Source organism: Octopus bimaculoides, chromosome 16 (genome assembly GCF_046866305.1).
Source record: "Octopus bimaculoides isolate indiv1 chromosome 16, ASM4686630v1, whole genome shotgun sequence".
NCBI classification, from domain to species: Eukaryota; Metazoa; Mollusca; class Cephalopoda; order Octopoda; family Octopodidae; genus Octopus; species Octopus bimaculoides.
The window spans coordinates 44,686,345-44,712,011 of NC_142943.1; the positions used below are offsets into that span (position 1 = coordinate 44,686,345).

At 35.6% G+C, this 25,667-nt stretch overlaps 1 protein-coding gene across 2 annotated transcripts in view; it reads left to right on the forward strand.

The window, feature by feature from the left end:
* Positions 1-1,098: 1,098 nt before the first annotated feature.
* Positions 1,099-25,667, forward strand: part of LOC106868971 (activin receptor type-2B) — a 55,756-nt gene continuing 31,187 nt past the window's right edge. Inside the window, exon 1 of one of the 2 annotated variants that reach the window (XM_052973923.2) lies at positions 1,099-1,863. In XM_052973923.2, the coding sequence (XP_052829883.1) occupies positions 1,812-1,863 (52 nt within the window). In that variant the 5' untranslated portion in view covers positions 1,099-1,811. The remainder of the gene's footprint in view (positions 1,864-25,667) is intronic. The other variant, XM_052973922.2, reaches the window with a different exon arrangement.

Genomic DNA, 25,667 nt, shown 5'->3' on the forward strand with positions numbered 1-25,667 from the left:
ACATAACCTTGATTTTTTTTACGATCGTAAAAGATTTGACTGCTATTTCTAGCAGTGACGGGTTATAAATTCCACTTCTATATTTCACTTTAAATAGGAATGTTTGAAGAAGTTAACAAGATCTTTTCTTGGAAAAAACAATTTAAAAGGAAGGAGCAGGAATATCTATTACTAGAGTAGATGAGGACGGTTTTTGTTTCCTCAGCTTATTTACATTGCTCGAGGGAGAGAATAAATGTAAATGGAGAAGGAAGAGAGAAAAAGAAGACAACTGCTGCTATTTGTTGGCACTTTGTATCGGCACCTCTGCTTCGATCAACTGCAAACCTACTGCAGGTAAAGAGAAAAAAAAAATTAAAGGTAATGGTAGTGGGGGAACGTAGAAATGTATTGAGTACTACTGCATATACGCGTGCTTTTGCAGTATGTGGAAGCAGCAGTAGATACAACTGCTGTTGATGGTGATGGTGATGGTGGTAGTGGCAGTGCTGCTGCTGTTGTTTATTACTGCTTGCTGCCGGGAGGTTAATGGTTTCGATAGAAGGATCACAACGATGTTGCTGTTGAAGTTGAAGTAGTGGGAGGAAGTGTGGTCTCATTCTCTCTCTCTCAATCTATCTATACATACATACAGATATATATATATATATATATATATATATAGAGAGAGAGAGAGGGAGAGAAAGAGAGAGAGATAGGTATATATATATATATATATAGAGAGAGAGAGAGAGAAAGATAGGTATATATATATATATATAGAGAGAGAGAGAGAGAGAGAAAGAGATAGGTATATATATATATATATATATATATATATATATATATATATATAAATATATATATATATATGGAGAGAGAGAGGGGGGGAACAGAATTTTCTAAATTCTACTGCATTCACAACAGCATCAAATTGTAAGCAGTAGTAGTAGCATTATTGTATTATAAAGAGGTAGGTGTTATTCACCACCACGACCCTGTTATCTTCTTTCTATCTCGCTGCCTTCCCCCCCCCCCCCACCTAATTTCTGCTGAAAGAGGAGTAGTAGTACTACCGCTGCTGCTAATACAACTACCTCTATAACTATTATTACGAGCAGTACTAAAACTACCAATGTTGCTGAGAGGAACAGAAAGAGGTATTAATGGAATGAAGTAACAGTAGTAGTAGTAAAATTAATAATAATCATTGGTGTGGGTGCTGGCGGCGGTGAGAAAAGCAAGAGTAAGAGCATGAGGAAGAGGAGGTGTAGGAGTAAAAGTAATAATTAGAGTAGGAGTAAGGAAATAAGTGGAGGGGTAACAGTTAAAGAGGGAGGGGTGTCGAACAAAAAAAAAACCCGGGAGGAGTAAGTGGTAGAACAACATCGAGCAGCAGCAGGAGCAACAGCAGTAAATATAGTGGTAGTAGTAGTAGCAGGAGCAGCAAAGAGACAGTAGTAAGAGGAATTGCCCTACGACGTAAAGGGAGGAAAGAACACCTCCTCACCTTTCCACCCGAGAGTAGGAGGAAAATCAACATCAAGCATCAGCAGGAGCACTAGGAGAAGGAGAGCCGTGGTAGCAGCACTAAAAGAAGAACAAGAATAAGAAGGAGTGATAGTAGTAATAGTAAGAGGAGGCGAAGAGCCAAGTGATGATGACACATGTCAACACCACCACCATCACCATCACCAACACTAGGAACAGTACGAGCAGCACCACCACCTCTGCCATCGCCGCCGCTATCTTCATTACCACCAGCTCCACCACACTGATGCCATCGTGGAACCAGGTCATTCTATTTAAACCATTTCAATGACTTTCTCAACATGTTTTTTATCATCAAGTCTTTGTTACTCTGTGGATTAATTTGTTTCGGAAGTAAGTACATCATTTCTTTTCAACGGTCCAATACTTTCCACCCCACCTCCGCACCATTTTTGTAATAGTTCTTTGGCATGCATGCCTCTATGTATGTGATGTGTGCACGTATTGTGTATGTATGTATGTGTGTGTGTGTATGTATATATCTGTATGGAAGTTATGTATGTTAATATGTATGCCTTTTCATGTACATGTTTGCTTTGTGTTGGTTGTAAAGATTTATATAGATATGTCTGTGTATGTATATATGAGCGAAAGTGCTGTGTGTGTGTGTGTTTGTATATATATGTATATACAAATTTATATAGTTTTACGTGTTTACTAAAATTTAAGTGTGGTTGATTTTCTTTCATCTTAACTATGCTTACTGAAAACTGTGTCAGCAAATGTATATATATATTATATATTTGCAAACTTATATATATATACATATACACACCTTAATGGACAATGTACCTAATATACTTTTTTGTTGATGATTAGTAACAAATTATAAATATACACACATACTATATATATATATAGAATGTATATGTGTATATTATGATTTGTGTGTGTGCATAATGTATATGTTATGGATTTACATGCAGAAACATTAAGGTGCTCATTGCATGCTTCTAAAGGAGGGGGAGTGTCTCTTATTACATGTATAAGTAACTAGATCAGTCAATCCATAACACAAATTTATATATATATATATATATATATATATATATATATATATATATTTCTATACTGCATATAGTATATGGATGGGCGGCATGAATGATTGTTATAGGTGTGTGGGTGTATATATGTGTGTGTATAAACATGATCATGTATATAAAATGTTTACATGTAATATAAACAATCATATATATATACATAAACATATATATAAACATCTTATGATATACATAAACATATATATATAAACATCTTACATGTACATAAACGTAGATAAACATCTTATATATACATAAACATCGTATATATATAAACATATATATACATAAACATCATACACACACACACACACACACACACATATATAAACACACACACACACATATATATAAACATCACACATAAATATAAGTAAATATATATATATATATATATATATATATATATATATACATACATCTTATAAATATCATATATATATATATAAACACGCATACATTTATATAAACACATTTTATATTTATATATATATACACATCACACATATATATAAACATCTTATATATATTATATATATGTCTCATTTATATTATATATAAGCACCTTATATATTATATGTATATGCATCTTTATATATATAGATATGTATAAGCATATTCTTATATATAACGGGTATACATATTAACATACATAACTTCCATACAGATATGTATACAAACATGATCATATATGAGTATTAACTTAACACACACACACACACACACACACACACACACACACACACACACACACACACACACACACACACACACACACACACACACACACATATATATATATATATATATATATATATATATATATATATATATATATACGCACACACACCAACATACATCGATTGCCAATCTCCCTTGGTATTTTTCGTTATTTTTGCTCAGGTAAACTGCACAAGAAACTCCGAGTAATGACAGTCTTTGATCTCAGCTCGATAATAAATATGCGTATCTTCACAGAAATTCTCACGTTATTTATATATCATGTTATGTTTTTCTTTTATATACGTACGAATGCATACACACACACCCAAATAGGTTTGTGTATGTATACATACATAAACAGAATGTACGTCTTTTTATACATTTTGTGCAAAATAGATAATATGCTTTTAAGTTGTTTTATTAAACGTTAGTATATGATGAGAGAGTGTGTTTAGGGTATATAAATGTGTGTATATAGATAAAACTGGTTTATTTAATGCATGACATAGATTTATAGTCCGGGTGGTAGCTGTGATCTAGAAAGTCGAGAAAAGCTAAACATTGTGACCCAGAAGGCATTTATGTGATGTATGTATACGTGTGTGTGTATATATGTATGTATACACACACACACATATATATGTGTGTAGATATATTACGGCGAGTATATATGGATGTGTTGTAGATAAATATATAATGCATATGTCTCTTTCTTTCTCTCTCTCTCATATATATATAATGTATCTCTTGGCTCTCAAGCATTGGTCATTTTTATGGATTTTTCCATCCTATTTACAACTATTACGAACCTCTGTAGCCCACATATACACAAACATTTATGTGTGATCTGACAACACTGATAGTCTTGTGACTTTAGAACCACAGTTGCTCGTTACATTCTGCGATTGGGAACCTCTAAATGTAAATAAGATTTCATCAGAAATCAGAAACTGATAAATATTGCAAAACACAGTACATATTTCGGTGCTCTAGCTTGGCTTAGAACCGTTACAGTTGCTGGGACCGACTAAAAACCATAGAACATGGTACACTGTAGCTTTTCACGATTCTTTTTACCGTTTGACCCAATATCAACATGCATGGTTTACAGATAATCACCTCTCTTTCTCTTACTCTCTTTCCCCTCCTCCTCCCGTAATGCACTGTATGTCCACAAGCTCACATTTAAAAAAATATTTATTGCTACAGATTGTTAGCAAGCAAGTCATATTGTTATTGTTGAGTTCACCATTTTACTATATGTAAACTCTCATTCTTTATTTGTACTGTTCCAACACTTTTGTCCTTGTGGCCTATAAAAGAAATCATTATTATTATTAGTATTATTATAGTGGTATTTAGTTTTCGTCCTTCTGGGTTTTCTAGATGCCGAAATCATCCTGGAAATAGATTCAATTAACTTGTCCCTCATAGATAACTGTGGCCATGTGCCTAACTCAAAGTGAAAATTTATATTACTACTACAGCTTTAAAATTATTTCATCGTCTGAGTTTAAATCCCGCTGGGATCAACTTTGCCTTTCACTCTTCTTTGCTCGACAAAAATTTGTAACAGTCAAGTACTTGAGTCAATTATATAGACTTTACCTCTCTCCCAAAATATATATTGCTCTGTGCTAATGCTAGTATCATTGCTGCTACTTACAATCATCACTATACTGGGGTTTTGTTTTCTACACCTGTCTCTTACGTTAAATTGGAGTCATGTTTACGATAGAATTTGTTTATGTTCGTGACTTATACATGAATCTCGCGCAATCTGGTTTCCTGTCTCTTATAAAAATCTGAGGTTTGATCCCTCATGTTCCGGTTTCGATTTCCGAGTTAGAGCCATTTCTATTTATGTCGCCAATGGCACTATTGTCACAACTTTTAGTTCCCTTGCCACCCTATAAAGTCTATTGTACTGTGTTAAAGGAAAGTGTCAGAAACAGCAGGGCGCCATACAATTGTCTGTGCGAGTTCAAATCCCTGATAGGATGAATTTTATTTTTCATCGTCCTTCGTAATCGGTAGTATAAGTACCACTAGACATGTAGTCCTTTAATAATTGGATGGCCTTGTTCGAACATAAGAAACCATTATTATTGTTACTTGCAAATTGCGGAGACAATAGCAGAATAAAAACATCATGCTTTAAAATGGGAATTAGCCTAAAAAGCAATCGATATTTTGATAACATGTTATGTAGTAAACATATTAAAACCACCAACAGAATCTTTTTGTTGTTTTTTGTTATGGTGTAATTATTTACATCAGAAATGCTTGTTGTATGACTGACACACTCTAACAACGTTCTATTGAAAAGTTTTGCAACAGCCTATGTAATATTTGATTTGTTTTTCTTTCTTTCTTTTCTCTGGTTATTTGTACGTAAATGATGCCGATGCTGATAATGCTACAAAATATTTGTTCTTGCTACATGTAGTCGGTTTATTTTATTTCTGTTTTCTACTTAGATTTCTCTTTTAGTTATAAGTGATTCCTTCTTCTGATTATAATCAACATAATGCAACAAAAATGATTTCTTATACTTCTTTCCTTAAACCATTTAAAGCTCGTTTAATACACACACAAAAAAGAAAAAAAAAAGCTGAACTCTACTTCCACACTGAAACTAGTACGTTTTTTTTCTGTCGGTATTCCCAAGTTAAACAGTTTCTAATCAACATTAGTGTGACCCAGTAAACTATTGTTGATAGTGGGCTGCTGCTGGTGAGAAATACCTACTCTGTTGTATTCAGTGCTGGTCACGAAATGGGGGAGCGATCGCAATGAAATAATTACTGCAAACTGAACATCGACTTTGTAACCAAGCACTTGTTTCTGACAGTTATCACCCTCACCCCCATCGCTTTAACAACCACCACCACCACTAATAATAATAATAATAATAGTGATAATAATAATACGAGCTGGTATAAATGGAACTCTCTGCTTGTGACCTATTTACTGCTCTTTCGTTTTGTTAGGCCTTAAAGCAAGCCACTGGGCTTTGCAAGGGGAAGCGGGCCATTTTCTTTTTTATTTTAGAAGTGACTGGGGATGCAGCTAGAGAAGTCAATAATGTTGAATCAAGTATAAGGGGAGCACCTGATAGGCTTTTAAGGTCCCTCCGTATATTTTACAACCGATGGGCTTGGATTGATGGTGTTTGTTTTTAAATTAACAATTTTCATTCTTCAACATAGTATGCGTTATGTGTGTATATATGTCAGTGTGTGTGTGTGTATATATATATATGCGTGTGTGTGTATATATATATATGTGTGTATATATATGTATATGTGTATATATATGTGTATATATGTGTGTGTATATATGCATGCGTATATATATGTATGTGTGTATATGTGTATACATTTGTGTGCATATGTGTATATATATATATATATGTATGAATGTGTGTATATATGTGTCTTTATATGTATATGAGTGTGTGTATATATATATATACACATATGTATATATATATGATTTCCGCTTCTGCCTTAGCATTCCAGTTCGTTGACCTCATTGTGGTTAATCATTGTCTTCACAAGATGTCCATTTCCCCCCTTATTTCTTCATTACTTTCTCCATTCATCCTTTCACAATCAGGATTATTAGAAAACGATTTTCTATTTCGAAAAACATTTTGTGTGCTAGTGTAAATGGGAAAGGGTTGTAGTGGACGTTTGATGTTTTCATACACCTTTATAATTTACTTGTCTTTACACTGGCATTACATATGTATGTATGTGTGTGTGTGTATATATATATATATACACACACGTATGTTATGTGTAGTGTATGTTTTATATCTATATATTCTCTACTATTATTATTAAAAGCAAAAAAATGTTTTGCATTTGTAAAAATTTTCCATTTTCATTCTACGGTTTCGTTCATCATGTGAAATATTTTGAGTGTGAAATGTATTGAGAAGGAGTCAGTCAGAGAGAGGGGGAGAGAGAAAAAGAGAATATCATTCTCTCTTCCATCCATCCATCCATACTCTATAGCTATGCCTGTATCTGGAGAGGCAGGCATCGGAAGAAGGTCGACTCATCTAACAACTATGACCTACATCTCAGAAACATGGAGAGCAATGCCTTTGCTTTTATAACCTTACAGCTACCACAGCTTCTCTTCTCGCTGGCTTTTTCCATTTATTTCTTTATATTATTCTTTACCTAGTCTTTTGTTTCTTCCGGGTTAAGTATGTTTTAACAGATAACTAGACTAATTTCTTTTCAAAATTCTTTTAAACTTTTTAACTGGATTATTTAAAAGATATCTTAATCTCGTTGGCGCTAAAAAAAATTGTGTGTGTGTGTATAAAAATAAATAAATAAATAAATAGTCCATTGAAGATTTCCTGGTAATTTTTTTAATCAGGAAAGACCTCGCCGAAAATTGGCCAGAATTCCCGTCCTGTTTGTACTAGATTGTGGCGCTCGAAATACATGCACACACGCACACCATACCATTTTCACGTGGTCTGTTTTTTGGGGAAAATAATACATGGTTTTCATATTTATTTATTAAACATTTTCCAGTTTTTGAGAATTTAGCAATTTAATTTTCCCCCTTCCTTCTTGGGAGTATAACTGTAGTTTGGACTTGTTAAAATTCTTAGGGGCTCAACCAACGACCTTCTAAAATGCAACAAATCTGTTATTAAACATTTAATAATTATTGACTTGAGTATATTTTTAAAATGTTTATTTATAAAATGCGGGGTTTTTCGTGTAATGGTTTGCGATGGGTGGACTAAACGAGATGGATTTGTATGTAAGCACATGACATCTTCGTTATTTAGCCCCTGATCAATCCTCCCGATTATGCAAACGAGCTGCAACCAAAAAAGCTTTCCAGCTATGCGCATCCAATCTTTTTTTATTCCCTCATATCAGGGACTACATTGTCGAATATATCACTTAGTGTTTATTTTATTTCATTTTTTTAAGTCGGTAAAGTATGGTTTTGGGGGAGATTTAGCTGTTATTTTTAGTAGATCTATCGACCACATAAATTCCCTTGTTGGCTCGTTTCGTCTTCCTTAGGTGTACGACGAGAACTAAAATTTTCCATGTTCCAAGTTTTCATATTAATCTTTTCTCTTCTGTCTTTTCCAATCAAGTGGTTTCAAAAATGTTGATTCAGAAGATGGAAGAGAAAACATGGAACCTGGTAAATGTTTGTCATCTTCTGTCAGAGTTTCGTGGAATGTCTGATGGGATTAGACATACATACACCCAACTGCTTATCATTGGAACCTGCCATTAAAGCTGTTTGCTGCTAGGTTTCATAACTTTCTATTGGAATCGGACGGATCGTTATTTTCGTTTGTTGGTTTTTCTCTGGAATACAAATCACCAAACTACATCCATCCTTTTTCGTCTCGTATGCATAACAATCGAATGGCCAGATACAGCAATATAATTTTTTTTAGTATATCAATATTCAATTATTGTGTAGGCCGTAGTCGCTAGTTCAGTCAACTGCAGTATATTACTGATATTTTGTATTATCGATCCTGGAAGAATAGGCACTTAAAGCGCTTATAACAGCAACATGATTCCAGAATCGAGAGGGACAGATAGATTTTATTTTAATAATGGCTTAGGATTTCGACAGAAGCCTAGCAATTTTTAGGGGAGGTGATTAATCGTTGCAGTCGACCCATTCTTGAACTTGTACTTTATTTTATCTCCCCCAAAAGAATGAAAGGTAAACCTTAGCAGAATTTGAACTCAGAACGTAAAGTGTCCTAACCAATACAGTGGGTATTTTCCTTGATGCTGTAACCATTCTGTGAATTCGAATGAGAGGTTGGAAGTTCGATTGCCAGGTGGAGCCATTTCCTGTATTGTATTTTGAGAGAGAGAGAGAGAGAGAGAGAGAGAGAAAAGAAAGAAGCTAATATGTCTCACGTGAGAGCTTCATTAAAAGATCCCGCATGTTTATCGTAGAAAGAAATGATTACGATGACAATAAACAAATTATAGAATGAAGCTATTACCATTTCCTCAAAAATAGCCTTTTGTATACACTGTTTTGTGTTGTTGCTAGTCTATAAGAAAACAGAATATGTTTTGGTTAAACATTAACCTATGTTTTTGATTTTATTGGTCCACCACGGGGAATGTAAAATTACTTTCTAAAGCAAGTGGTTTTTGGATCTTGGCTTTTTTTAGTTGTTGAATTTAATTGATTCTATCATGCGATGATGCTTCTGTCTTGTTCAACCCCCGTTATATCTACCTCGATAAACTTACTACATTCTTCTTTGTAAGAATTACACATATACATTATATCTGTCTATCACACACGCAAGCATATACATGTCATGTATAAAGAAATGTGGTAGTTTGCGTCAGCAAAAATTAATCATTTGTGAAGTTCCTAAATTTGGAGAAACTGATACATTAAACTTCATAGGTTTTGTTCTAGTATAATTTCAGAATTATAATGTTAGAGAGAAAAATGGGTCGGTCGAACAACAAAAGGATTATGAATTTCTATTGGTCTTGTTCACCTTCAGTATAGTCAGGTGCAGGCGAAACCATGCATGTGCTCCAAGTTGTGTTATGTAATTTTTCTCTTTTCTTGCAGTCTCACTCGTTCTTTAAAGTGAGAACTACATGCAGTAAATCCAAGCTTTGTGTCAGTATTCCATCATAAAGAGGTGAAATAGCTGAAAGACGTATTAATTCTACAAGTTCATAGGTTTTGTGTTGAAATCCTTTGGAGACATTTTTTAATTTTGTTTTAGGGCATTATACTTAACTTATCAGTGAGTAGGAACGAGGCAACCAAAGGGTTTTACTAGCATATATAACAGTCTCCTGTTCAGATGTTATTTGCATAACACTGGAGTTAAGCTAAAGTCTTGGTTCTAAAGAAATCTTTTAGAATGGTATATTTAGTTCATGTCTCTTCTATTATAATTCCATTCCCATCTAGGATTCATTATAGAAATTAATCTCACTATTTGATTTGTACTTTAGTTTGCCCTCAAGGATGAAAGGCAAAATTTATCATTGAGGGTGGGCTAAATATTTGAATTTAGAATATAAAGGCCATAAATATTTACAGCAAAACATTTTTATTTGACTTCTAATGCATAGATTTGACTTTGTGGTTTAGATCGAAGTATAAACTAGATCTTACAGGCCAGATAGAGAGAATTATTCCTAAAACCATATTCATAAACATGGACCAAAGTAAATGATTAATAACAGCTCTGAATATGTGCTAGCAATATATATTTTACAGAATAATTTAAACTAAAAATAATATTTTTGTTTGTAACATTCAACCAAGAGAGCAGATTAAACATTGTCACTGGCTATGTGTTATACACTCCTGTTCTAATGTTTCCGCCAAGGGCATGAGTATTGCTTAAATTTATTCATGATGGTTGAGCCAGGCTGATACAGCAAATCTTACATTTTAGGCAACAGTTAACCTGTCACTTATTCTATTGGTCACTTTTGCTGAATTTTTAAATAACTGTGATGTAAACAAACCGACTGTCAAACAGTGTGTGGCGGACAGGCACAAAGATACACACACGTGGCTGTGTGGTAAGAAGCTTACTTCTCAACCACATGATTCTGGGTTCGGTCCAACTGCATGACACCTTGGGCAAGCATCTTCTACTATAGCCTCAAGCCTACCAAAGCCTTTGTGAGTGGATTTGGTAGACAGAAACTTAAAGAATTTCGTATATATATATATATAGGCGTAGGAATGGCTGTATGGTAAGTAGCTTGCTTACCAACCACATGGTTCCGGGTTCAGTCCCACTGCGTAGCATCTTGGGCAAGTGTCTTCTACTATAGCCTCCGGCCGACCAAAATCTTGTGAGTGGATTTGGTAGAGGGAAACTGAAAGAAGCCTGTCGTATATATATATATATATATATATATATATATATATAGATGCGTGTGTCTGTGTTTGTCCCCCCAACATCGCTTGACAACCGATGGTGGTGTGTTTACGTCCCCTTAACTTAGCGGTTCGGCAAAACTGGCCGATAGAATAAGTACTAGGCTTACAAAGAATAAGTCCTGGGGGCGATTTGCTCGACTAAAGGCAGTGCTCCAGCATGGCCGCAGTCAAATGACTGAAACGAGTAAAAGAGTATATATATGTATTCATGTCTTTGTGTCTGTTTGTCCTGCCCCAGCATCGATTGACAACCAATGTTAGTGTGTTTATACCCCCGTAACTTACCAGTTCGGTAAAAGTGACCGATAGAAAAAGTATTAGGCTTACAGAGAATGAGTACTGGGGTCGATTTCTTTGACTAAAAACCTTTTAAGGCAGTGCTCTAGCATGACCACAGTCAAATGAGTGAAACAATAAAAAGAATACAAGAATGTATGTCTTTTATCTTTTACTTGTTTCAGTCATTAGACTGTGGTCATGCTGGGGCACCACTTTGAATTTTTTTTTAGCTGAATAGATTGACCCCCTCCCAGTACTTCTTTTTAAAGCCTGGTACTTATTCCATCAGTCACTTTTGCTGAACTGCTAGATTACGAGGATGCAAACACACCAACACCAGTTGTTAAGCTGTAGCAGGGGGACAAACAGGCACAATGACACACAACACATATTTATATATATATATATACACACACACACACACACACACATGACAGGCTTCTTTCAATTTCTGTCTACCAAATCCACTCACAAGGCTTTGGTTATCCTGAGACTATAGTAGAAGACACTTGCCCAAGGTGCCTCACAGGGGGACTGAACTCAGGACCATGTGGTTGGGAACATACATTTTTTATTAATATTTATTCATGCCAATGCACAAAACTCTGACCTTGAGTCACACTGTTGCTTCTGCTAAATATTCATAAAAATATACATATGCTCATATTTTGAGTTCTATTTTCCCTGTGTATACACACACACATACACATGAAAACTTCCACACAGTTTCTGTCTACCAAATTCACTCACAATGTGTTAGTCAGCCTGGAGCTACAATAGAAGATACTTGCCCGAGGTACTGTGCTGTGGAACTGAACCCACAACCAATAATGATAATATTATGATCAACGGGCATGGAATTATACTATCGGTGGAACCACTGACGCAATCCCTTGCAGTGTGTAATTTTCGATCTTTTATGACCTGAGTTCAAATCCTGCCATAGCCACCGCCTTAAAATAATGTGGTTGATTTTCAGAAGTTTAAGGAGTGATAGTCACTTTATACCGCTCTCTATCATTGGTAGTCCAAGTTAGAAGAGATTATTGTAATAAGTGGAGTGGTAGTGGTGTTGGTAGTTTATAGTTCATGCTGGGTTATAACTGTCTGACCTGAATCAAGGCTCAAGAGATCTTTAAGAATCAGCCATGTTTTTGTTGTTATCCTGCACCTGACGGCTAGTCATTAGGTATGTTATCTCCTGGTTTATTAGTGCACATGTACTAACCCTGTAAAGTTTTATATATTTGCAGTGACCAGTAATCCAAATGATGGATTTGAAATGTTACACTGCAAGGTGATGGATGACAAGGGCTAGTCACAGACCTCAGAAATAATGTTGAATTGATGTTGTTCACTACAATGTGCACCCCTCCAGGTGACCTACTCTACTGGTTATTAGAAGAACTTAATAAGGTGTTCAGTGTTACTGGAAATGCTAACAATATTGCAGATATACAAAGATTATATTTCACACAAGGAAAGCAACAAGGCCTTATATCTTGATACTTCTACGTTGTTTTCTATTCTTCCAAACACTGTAGATACCAGTCCAATCTGTCCTTTCAACAATGGCCAGATATGTTTCCAAGGAGAATAATAAACAAATGTTACTATCTGTATAAATAATGACTTGTTTCCACTCAACACATTAAGCCAAAGGGAATGTACACGCGCGCGCGCACACACACAAATTGGTTTCTTATGGCTTTCATCTGAAAATTGCACTCACAAGGCATTGCTCAGCTTATAGCTATAGTAGAGGGCACCAGTCAATAAGCCTATGCAATGCCTCAACTGCAAGGTTGCAAAATGCTTACATGGCCATGCCTATGCCTAAGTACATATATCTGCCTGCATGTTTGTGTGTGTGTAAATATATATATATATATATATATATATATATAGGCACGCATCTAATTATGTGTGTGTGTGTATATCATCATCATCTTTTAATGTCTGTTCTTCATGCTGGCATGAGTTGGATGGTTTAACTGGAGTTGGCCAGCTGGAGCGCTGCCCGGGCTCCATTTGTCTGTTTTGTCATGGTTTGTATAGCTGGATGCCCTTCCTAACGCCAGCCACTTTCCAGAGCATACTGGGTGTTATGTAGTAGCAGCATGGGTGCTTTTGTATCACTGGCATGGGCACGATTTTGTGGTACTGGAATGGGTATTTTTACGTGTGTGTGTGTGTGTGTATGTTATTGTATTTAATCAATTTTTCTCTGTTAATTTGGCTTGGATGAGACTTAGTGGCCAGATGTCTTTCCTATTGTTGCCATCTTTTACCTGTTTTACCACTTCACATATTGGAATTGCTGAACCACAGGATATATCTTTTACAGCAGCTATAACAGCCAAGGACATGCGTAGGCTTGAGAGAAATGTAGCCAGTATGCTTTGCTGGATGAGCAATGTCAGTGTGCATGTTCAACAGAGTGTCAGCATCTTAAGAGAAAAGCTAGGCATAAGTGGAACCAGATGTGGTGTGCAAGAGAGACAACTGCGCTGGTATGGTCATGTGATGTGTATGGATGAGGACAGTTGTGTAAAGAAGTGCTAATCTCTAACTGTGGAGGGAACCTGTGTTAGAGGTAGACCCAGGAAGACGTGGGACGAGGTGGTGAAGCATGATCTTCGAACTTTGAACCTCATAGAGGCAATGAATAGTGACAGACCTTTGGGGAGGTGCTCTGCTTAAGAGGACCCATTAAGCCAAGTGCATGATGTGAACTCTCAGTTTAAAATAATTTCTTTATGGTACTCTGATTCTTCCACTTTGTCAACCTTTTACATTAAATAATGATTTCAAATTTTAGAAGAAGGCTAGCAATTTTGGGGGAGCAAGTCAATTAGATTGACCCCAGTGTTCAACTGGTATTTATTTTATTGACTCTGAAAGGATGAAAGGCAAAGTCAAGCCTGGTGGAATTTGAACTCAGAACATAAAGATGGATGAAATATTGCTAAGTGTTTTGTCTGGCATGCTGAAGATTCTGCTGGTTAGTTTCTAACGTAGGCATAATGCCAGAAGTTTTGAGGGTGAGTGTAATCCAATTGAACCATAGTTCACAGCTGGTACTTAATTATCAACCATTCATCCTTTGAGGAATGAAAAGCAAAATCAACTTCAGAACTGAAATGTAGCTATCTACCGCCAGGTTTTCCGTCTTATGCTCTTCCAGCTTTGTCATCCAAACAGTATGAAGAATGGAGTTGTTTGGTACATCGCTGAAGACTTTTTGTTTTCTTCTGAGCAGTCATTCTCTGTACTCGTCAATGTAACAGGTGGGGAGATTGTTTGATGGTTGATTGGGGTTAATAGAGTTTGGTGAATTTTAGAGTTTTCTATCAAGTTGCCACCCTGGGGTAATGTAAATAATGACAAGACCAACAGTAGTAATACACAGCTATTTCTATCATGCTGCTAAAAGCCAACCAGGTAATCTATGTGGTTACTTAATCAGCTAGAAATGACAGCTAAATTTCCCTTAAATCACACTGTCATCTTTAAAAAAGTTCTCATTGGAGACTGTAATTCTGAGTTCCATGTACATAGGAAAAGTGTGAGGTGGTCACAGAGTATTCAGCCCACCCAAGGGCAGTGTAAATAGTAATAAGAGCAACAGCCACAACATTTTGTTAGTTCCACCTATTTGTCTTTTCAGAATAGTGTTGATAGTAACATCACACGGTTCTATACTTTTGCCACCTGAGAATAATTGAAATTGTAACAACTAAAACAGTTTCACTGTAGTTCTACCTAGTTGCTGCCCCAGAGTAGTGTTAATAGTGACAAGAATAATGAAACATTGTGGTTTACAATTGACTAACCTTATTTGCAAGTTGTTTTATCTAAGATGTAGAGGATAGTGATTATAACAAACAGTGCGATGTAATCTCTTATCAAGTGATGGTTTTGTTGGTTATTTCAACAGCCTATCTGACAAAGAAATTCTGCCTTAAGTATTTAATTAATTATTCAAAATAATTAAGTGCAAGCATAGCTGTATGGTTAAGAAGTTTGCTTCCCAACTATATAGTTTCATGTTCAGTCCTACTGTGCAGCACCTTTTGCAAGTGTCTCTCATAGCTCTGGGCTGACCAAAGCCTTGTAAATAGGTTTGGTAGACAGAATCTCAAGGAAAATTATTGTGTGTGTGTGTGTGTGTGTATTCTTGTGTGTTTGTTTACATTTGTGTTTCTCTGAAAATCACTTCGCTACAAGTGGTTACATTGCTTTTTCGACCATTGATTGTTCACTGGTTTTGTGCTTTTGAAGATATGTCGAATAAGAGATCTCTTACTTGAAAACAGGTAAGGGTTAGTGACAGGAAAGCCACCCAGCTGTAAAACAATGATTCAATTATATATCTGTCTAACTGTTCTTAGAGAAAAACCTTTGTTAAAACAAGCAGAAATAGAACCCTTTTAACTAATTTATTCAAATTAATGCCAATGGCCTATTTGAGTTATTTCCTTTAACTCGTCTTTATTTGTATGAAATGTACTGGCCAAACATTAATTCATATCTCATTTTTCTGGATGTAAAAAAAATAAAGGCTTTTTTTAATGAAAAGTAATGATAAATATACACAATTTGAAGAACTGTGGTAGAATTAAGAGGAATAAAAGTCATTACTTTGAATTATTAAAGGGATTCAAAGTCATACTGGTTTCATCAATTGCTGTTCACTGGCTTTGAATGCGCACTGATTACCAAATGGTGTCGGGTCTACTAGTCCCTCAGTAAAAAGATCATATGCAAGGGAGGTAAGTTGTTCTGGGAGTGGCGCAATTAGGGTAGATGTAATACTATAATATGAATGGTGTATGGAGTGTATGGGAGTTAGTGGTATTAATGATAAGGTTAGTAGTGTTCTATATTATGCATTCATGTTGAGTTGTGGATGACATTTATTGATGAAAGTTGCTTCTTTATTCATTCTTTGCTTAACAGAAGTTTTCTGTGGACATTGATATAAAGAGAACATTTGGAAGTTAGGATTAAGGTTCCTAACACTCCTTTTAATGTGTTCACTGACCTGTAACTCTGTATTGTGGGTAGCGGATTTGTTCTTTGTGCAGAGTTGTTCTTTGATGGAGTGACATTCCTGTTTGGCCAATATAATGATTATCACACTCTAAGCAGGTAATGGCATAGATTAGGTTTTCCGAGGCACAGGTGAAATTTAATTTTATCTTAAATGTTTCACCTTGTTTAATGTGGAACTCTGTACCCTCCAAAAGGTGGGGGCATGTGCCACAATTAGGCCAACCACATTTTTTCACTTTTGGTTCCATTGTTAATGGATATAGTCTTGCGTTGGTTAATATTTTTTTCAATGATTTTGGTTGCATTTTGCTTTTGATAATTTTGTGTGAGCCTAAAATTTTGTTCATTATTTTATCTCCTGTGAGGGTGGGTAGATTTTTGATGATAATGTTGAAGGCCTCATTGTTTGTAGAGGTTGTGTGTGGAGATATATGGGAGTATTTTTAAGTCTGGTGTTGTATTCCAGTTGACTTCCCTTAATGTTCGTATGTCTATTTCCTTTGCTTGTTTATTCCCATCATGAACTGTGGCCATGCTGGGGCACCACCATTTTGTGTTACTACATAATTTTACTTCACGAATGCTTTTTAGGAATTGACATTTGGTGCATTAGGGAGTTTGATGCCACTGCCCTCATCTGCACCTCCTGCCGCAAAGTTTGCACATCTGGGACACTTGACAGAGGTCCAGCTTTATTTTGAAGACACTTACATCCACCCCATATATATATATATATATATATATATATATATATATATATATATATATAAAGTATGAGATAAAGAGACCAATGGCATAAATAAATTTATATTTTATGTAGAGTGTCTTACAGCTGTTTCAGGGAAAATTCAGTGTATCCCTTCATCGGAGACAGTAATAGTAGACGTTAATGATTATTAAATCTGTCTGAGGAGATTTGCAGTAAAGAGTTAAGAAATTAGACGGATGCGAAGAAGAAAAAAAAACAAAGAAGAAAAAGTACTTGGAGTATAATTCCATCCCAAAAGTAAATATCGATGTATAGAATCTGTGTGGGTATTTTCCAGTGATAATTGCAGTTATATTGGTAGATATACATCATTTCGTATGCAGTTTACTCTGTGCGTTGTTTACTTGTACAAATGGAAATTTTAACGGTGAGTGTGCTAAATTTCAAGGCACAATAAGAAAATGACTCCCCAGACACAACAGTATATATATATATATATATATATATATATATATATATACATATACATATATATGTGTGTGTGTAATATATATATGTAATATATATATATATATATATATATATATATATATATATATATATATATATATATATATATGTAATATATGTAATATGTATATAATACATACTCTTTTACTTGTTTCAGTCATTTGACTGCGGCCATGCTGGAGCATCGCCTTTAGTCGAACAAATCGACCCCAGGACTTATTCTTTATAAGCCTAGTACTTATTCTATCGGTCTCATTTGCTGAAGCGCTAAGTTACGGGGACGTAAACACACCAACATCGATTGTTGAGCGATGGTGGGGGACAAACAAAGACACACAAACACACACACACACACACACACACACACACACACACACATATATATATATATATATATATGACGGGCTTCTTTCAGTTTCCGTCTACCAAATCCACTCACATGGCTTTGGTCGGCCCGAGGCTATAGTAGAAGTCACTTGCCCAAGGTGCCATGCCATGCAGTGGGACTGAACCTGGAATCATGTGGTTGGTAAGCAAGCTACTTACCACACAGCCACTCCTGCGCCTATATATATTACATATATATATTACATATACATCATCATTATCATCATCGTTTAATGTCCGCTTTCTATGTTAACATGGGTTGGGCGATTTGACTGAGGGCTGGTGAATCAGATGGCTGCACCAGGCTTGAATCTGATTTGGCAGAGTTTCTGCATCTGGATGCCCTTCCTAATGTCAACCACTCCGAGAATGTAGTGGGTGCTTTTACGTGCCATCAGCATGAAGGTCAGTCAGGCGGTACTGGCAGCGGCAACGCTCAAAATGGTGTATTTTACGTGCCACCGGCACAAGTGCCAGGAATGCGATGCTGGTAACGATCATGCTCGAACAGTGCTCTTAGCGCTCCACTGGTACAGGTGCCATCACAATTCTAGTATATATATATATTACATATATATATGTATATACATATATATATATATATATATATATTACATATACATATATGTATATATGTATTACATATATATGTATATATATTACATTTATATATATATATCATCATCATCATCGTCGTTTAACGTCCGCTTTCCATGCTAGCATGGGTTGGACGATTTGACTGAGGACTGGTGAAACCAGATGGCTACACCAGGCTCCAATCTGATTTGGCAGAGTTTCTACAGCTGGATGCTCTTCCTAATGCCAACCACTCAGAGAGTGTAGTAGGTGCTTTTACATGTCACCCGCATGAAGGCCAGTCAGGCGGTACTGGCAATGGCCATGCTCAAGGTGGTGTATTTTATATGCCACCCGCACAAGAGCCAGTCCAAGGGCACTGGCAACAATCTCGCTCGAAAATCCTACGAAGGCCAGTCCAGCGGTACTGGCAATGGTCACGCTCTACAAATACATGTGTGTGTATATATATATATATATGTATATATATGTGTGTGTGTGTCTGTATATATATATATTTTCTTTTACTCTTTTACTTGTTTCAGTCATTTGACTGCGGCCATGCTGGAGCACCACCTTTAGTCGAGCAAATCAACTCCAGCATAAATTTACATTATTTGGTGATAAATATCTGTTGTACACCACAGATAGCATATGGACAGGCCATTTGTATGTTTGAGAGATGGTTTTTCCAGGTGAGGCCAAGTATTGTTTAGACTGTGGAAATAGAAAACATTGAAAACTGAATGTTTCTATCTGTGATATGCAGGCCCCAACTTTTACTGCCACACTGGAGTACCTGGAGAGTGAATATAATTCACATAGTTCTTCTTGACTGTAACTTGGTAATTTATTAAGAAAACTTTAGTTGGCTCTCTTCTCACTATATAATGGATATGTGTAATCTTTCAAAAGTGAAGGGAGACAACTTAGTGATGTCACAAGCTACCTCAGTGTTGAGAAGCCCTAAGTAATTAATTATAAAGCAATGATTACTTTTGATTAGTCACCAGCCCAATATTTTTATAAAATTTCTAATATTTTTCAAGACTGTTAAAGAGGTATAATAAATTAAATCCTCTCTGGTATTTTACAAGTAGCTGTTTTATTATTGCATGATGTCCAGACAAGGAGACATGCTTGGGCATTACCTAGTAGTTATTTTTTTTAAAAACCTGGCACTTAATCTGTCAGTTTCTTATGCTGAACTACTATGTTATGGCGACATAAAGAAACTAACACTGATTGTAAAGCAGTCGGGGAGACACACACACGCACACACAAAATACGTTGTGCTTCCACAGTTTCTGTCTACTAAATTCAATCATAGGGCATTGGTTGTTTTGGGGCTATACTGAAAGACAACTTGCCTAAAGTGGCATGTAGTGGTTCTGAACCTGAAACCACATGGTTGTAAAGCAAGCTCCGTAACCACACATCCATGTCTGTGCCACTTTGTAAAGTGGTTGGCATTAGGAAGGGCATCCAGCCATGGAAACCATGCCAAAACAGACAGCTCTTCAGCTGGCCAGCTCCTGTCAAATTCTCCAACTCATGCCAGCATGGAAAAAAGACATTAGATGATGATGATGATGAATTTACTTTATTATAAAAGTTACTGTTGTTTATAACATTTCAATTTCTTTACCATTTCTAATGTTGATGGTGTAAGATATGTTGATGTATTCAATTAGAGTGGTGTATCTTGTGTAAAATTTAACACTTCAGCATTTGAAATATTGATGGCATTAGATATGCTGATGTATTTATATAGAGTGGTGTGTCTTGTCTAAAGTTTAACACATTAGTAATTGTAATGTTAATGGTGCTGGATAAATATTTTAATCACAGAGAATAGATGAAAGAAAAATGCAATTTGCTGTATGATTTAGTGGAAGTTTTCCTGCTACTAATAATAAGTATGTTGTTACAGCCAGATGTATGTGAAGGTGCATGGCTCAGTGGTTAGAGCGTCAGGTTCACAATCATGTGATAGTGAGTTTGATTCCTGGACTGGGCTGTGTGTTGTGTTCTTGAGCAAGACACTCTATTTCACTTTGCTCCAGTTCACTCAGCTGTAGAAATGAGTGCCAAGCTGTATTGGCCTTTGCCTTTCCCTTGGATAACATCAGTGGCACGGGCGACTGCTAGTCTTCCATAAACAACTTTGCCCTGACTTGTGCCTTGGAGGGTAACTTTCTAGGTGCAATCCCATGGTCATTCATAACCAAAGGGAGTCTCTACCTTTTTACAACCAGATGTGGTTAGTTAGATCAACAGATAACTCCATTTTCTGCTTTATATGGCAGCCATATTTTGTTTGGATAATGAAGTCCTTTCATACTTTGAATAAAGATGGGATGCTTTTGATCAAAGGTCTACTTGCTGAAAGTCATTCTGGGACTAAACAGTAACTAAATTCTTACTTTCTCTAAATCTTTTTTGATCACTGTTCTTTCTGTTGTTTCTGGAATTACTACTTTTAGTCCTCCATGTTACTGCTCCACTCCCACCTCTCTATTTCTTTTTCCCAAGATCCCTTCCCCTTTTAAAAATACTGTTATATCCCACTCTGCTGCTTCAAAGAAAAAAAGAAAGAAATCTGTTCCTACTCCATCACACTCCTCCTCCTATTCCTCCCTTACTTTAGTTACTAAGGCTAACCCATTGTTTCTTTTTCCCTTTCCTTTACCAGTCTCTGAGGCTCTGCAATAAATAAAGGTCACAGAAACTGCCCTTCCTCCTGTAACCAAGTACCAAAAAAAAAAAAAAATGTACATTTTTGGAGCTTGTTACTCGGAATACAATCCATACACACACACAGAGCAGCTAGCATAAAAATGCATCGTGTTGTATATATATATATATATATATATATATATATATATAATTATTAATAAATTACAGGGTAGCAAAAAAAATTTTTTTAGAAATTTTATTTACTACCAGTGGTCTAGTGAGAGTAAAAAACAGTCAATAGACTATGTATTATTCATTTAAAATGCAGAGATGCCTATAATAGGACATCTAACCCGCTAGAAATAGCAGCAAAATACTATATACCACAAAATTAGGGATAATTTCGAAAGGGAATGAAAAATAAAAACATTTACCAATCTATATTCTGTACCATGGTTTCAAGTCAATGTTAGTAAGATAAAAACTATATATCTTACAAGGTCGGACTATCATCAGCTGGTAAATGTTTTTATTTTTCATTCCCTTTTGAAATTATCCCTAATTTTGTGGTATATAGTATTTTGCTGCTATTTCTAGCGGGTTAGATGTCCTATTATAGGCATCTCTGTATTTTAAATGAATATATATATATATATATATATATATATATATATATATATATATATATATGTATATACACACATATTGATAATCAAAGATGGGTGTGTCATCATCATTTTTGCATCCAGTTTCCATGCTAGTATGGATTGGCTCAGTAGTTACATTCTGAGTCAGTTCGTATTCATTGTTACTGCCTTCTGAGATGAACTAGGAACTACCTCTTGCTTGTGTGTTTTATTTTTGGCATGGTTTCTATGGGTGGATGTTTTTCCTGCAAAACAAACACTTTACGGAATTTAGTGGGTATATTTCATTGTGGCACCAGCACCAGAAGGAGTAATCATGTCCTTAGCAAGACTAAGTCCTTTCAACCCTGGATTGTCTACCGATCCTGGAGTGGAACAGAACCCTAAACCATATGGTTGTGGGGAGAACTTCTTAACCACACAGCCATGTCTACACCTAGAATGGTGGCTGTAAATATTGAGTTTAGGGAGGGGTTTTGATGACCAGCAGTACAGGAGTTAGATATTAGGGTGTGTGGAGTCTGGTGTGTGCAGTACAGAAGGATAATGTAAGTGGAGAGTAGGGTGTATACACTATTAGGGTATATGGAGAGTGGGCAAATCCTATACAATCCCTAATTACACAAGCATTGTAATGGGAGATGCTGACAGATTTAGTGACATCTTTCATTGTGTAGGCAGCATGATAGAGTGAATAGGGGAAAGGGTGAAACCCCCAAATGCAATGTGAATAAATTATGTCAAATTTATTCACATTGATTTGAATTAATCATGCATTATCTTGTAGCTTTAAGATTACAATGATGTGATTTCATATTCTTACGACATTGTTAGACAGGTGTGAGAGGCCAGATGTGGTCAGTTTGAACATAAAACAGGTAGAAAATTTGGGGCTGGATATAGCTAGTTTAAATGCAAAAGAGTTCTCTCTCTCTCTCTCTCTCTTTATATATATATGTGTGTATATATATATATATATATATATATATATATATATATATATATATATATATATATCCCAGTGTCCATTACTGTCATCATTTTAATGTATATTTCACCATGTTGGTGCAGGTGGATGTACTTCTCCAGTAGGACTGTGTACCATTAATTGTTGTGGTCTTTTGTGTTCTCTTTTATGAGGCTCAGCTCAAAAATAAAAGACAATCTAAAGAAGTAAAACATGGAAGCTATAAGATCCCTTGGTTAGTTGTAGGTTCAGAGAAACTCTAATTGATGGCAGAGGAAAGGAGATTAAGACTTAGAGGACAACCAGGGTTCCATGTGAGAAAACGTGCTGAAGGTTACAGATTATATCTGTGGCTGGTGCAAAGTCTTAGATGAGAGGTAGAATGCTATGGGAGATAGAGCCATTAAATCTAAGAAAGAGACTTCTGAAGATTCAAAGAAAGCGAGCAGCTGTGAGTGTTACCAAGTACCTAGAAGAGAAGCAAGGTGTTGAGTATATTTAGCTAGGGGAGAAGCAGAAGTGAAAATGTTTGCATATGTTTTGTGACAGGAGGACCAGAAGCATGAAGCATTCCAGATTGCAAGACTGTGCCAGAAGAAATACTTATGCCAATGAAAAGAAGTGTATTTGGAATGATAGAAGCACACTTGCCCTTAACATTGCTGAAGAGAAAAGGGATAGGGAAGTGCTATCATGAGAAAAAGTTGAACAAGGAGAATGTATGAGAAAGAGAGGATTTATCCTAAGTAGACCCAACAGAGGGACCAGTCATCTAGGCTGAGACTGCAACATAGTGGATAAAGCAATTAAGGATACAAAAGCAAGGAAGACAGCTGGTTTGTCAAGGATAGGCACAAAGGTGCTGAAAATATGGTGAAGTAGATCATGTTCTTGTCATGTGTATAATTAGTGTGATGAATGAATAAGAGATAGAGATATGCTAAGTGAAAAAACTGGATATAAGAGTAATCAGATATAGTGTGTAGGAGAGAAGAGAGTTGTGCTTGCTATGGGTATGTGATGCATATGAGGTATAAAGAAGTGCAGGGTGCTCTTAGAGATTGGAACAGAAAGAGAGAGAGATGTAACAAAACTATGAAAATTTTGTCTCAGAATGCTGGGTCTCATGATGATGATGATGAAAAAAAGATTGTGATAATTAGTGATAGGTGGTGCTGGAGAGGACCTTTCCACCTGTGCAAAGCTTGTGAAACAAACATTGGATGGTGATAGTGTTGGAGACTGGCAGGTATATGATCTCCCATTTAATGCAACCTCTGTAACTGTCTCTTTATTCATCCCCAGACTCATTGGTATCCTACCATTTCTCTCTCTCTCTCTGCACCATGCTGTCATTTTACCAGTGAGTTTTGCCAGAAAAAGCTTCTAAAAGTTTGGAGTAAGTTTTGGGAAACTGCTTCAAGTTTCTTTGGTGATAACCGTTGCAAAGTGCAGTGTGAGCAACTACATAAAAACTCCTGTACTGGTTTACTTGCATTTCATCATGATGATGGTTATGATCATTGTTGATTATAATGAAACTTAGTATTACTATAATACATCCAAGCTTTTATCTTTGTAAATCCTTAAAACCTGTTTAATAATTAAGTTGTTATATTCTCAATATCAGCTTTGACTGAGTTCAGTCTTATTGTGTTTATTTTATTTTTATGAAAGAAAGCATTATTAATTAAAATAAATCATTATTTTATTTTTTAATCCTTGAATTAACTAATAAACAGTTGCTATCTTTGCTTAACAACAGTTTTTTTTTATTCAATTATATTTTCATGTTTTATTTTTTATTCTATTTCCAAGTTATCAATAATAAAAATAATGCATAACTTTTAATCAGATTCTCATTAACAATATGTTTTGTAAACCTATTATCTTACCTGTTCAGAAGTTATAAATAAGCTTGTTAATGTTAAGGTAATATCGCAATTGACAGGTGGTGGGTGGGGATTTGAGTGAAGGATTAAATTGTACCACTTCAGTAACACCAACAAACGGCAATAATAATGATGGTTTCAGATTTTGTGTACAAGGCCAGCAATTTTAGTGGGGGGAGGAGTTAATTGATTACATCAACCCCAGTACTTGACTAGTATTGTATTTTACCAACCCCAGAGGGATGTAAGGCAAAGTTTGCCTCAGTAGAATTTGAGCTTAAAATGTAAAGAGTTGGAAAAAAAAAATGCTGTTAAGCATTTTGGCTGATATGCTAACAACTCTACCGACTTTCCATCCTTTGCCTTTAATAATGATAATAATGGTTTCTGATTTAAATACAAGCCAAAGAAATTTCAGGCAAGGGATTAAGTTGATTGCCATCTGCCTCAGCATTTTACTGGTACTTTATTTTGACAATCTCAGAGAAATGAAAATCAGGGTTAATCGCTTGATAAGATTTGAACTCAGAACAGAAAGAACCTGTACAAATACTGCAAAGCAATTTTCCCCAACACTCTAATGCTTCTGCCACTTTTGATGGTTTCTGATTTGGATACAAGACCAACAATTTTAAGATGAAGGGATTAGTCCAGTAATGACATGATGCTTTATTTTATCAATCTCGAAAGGAAGAAAGGCAAAATTGA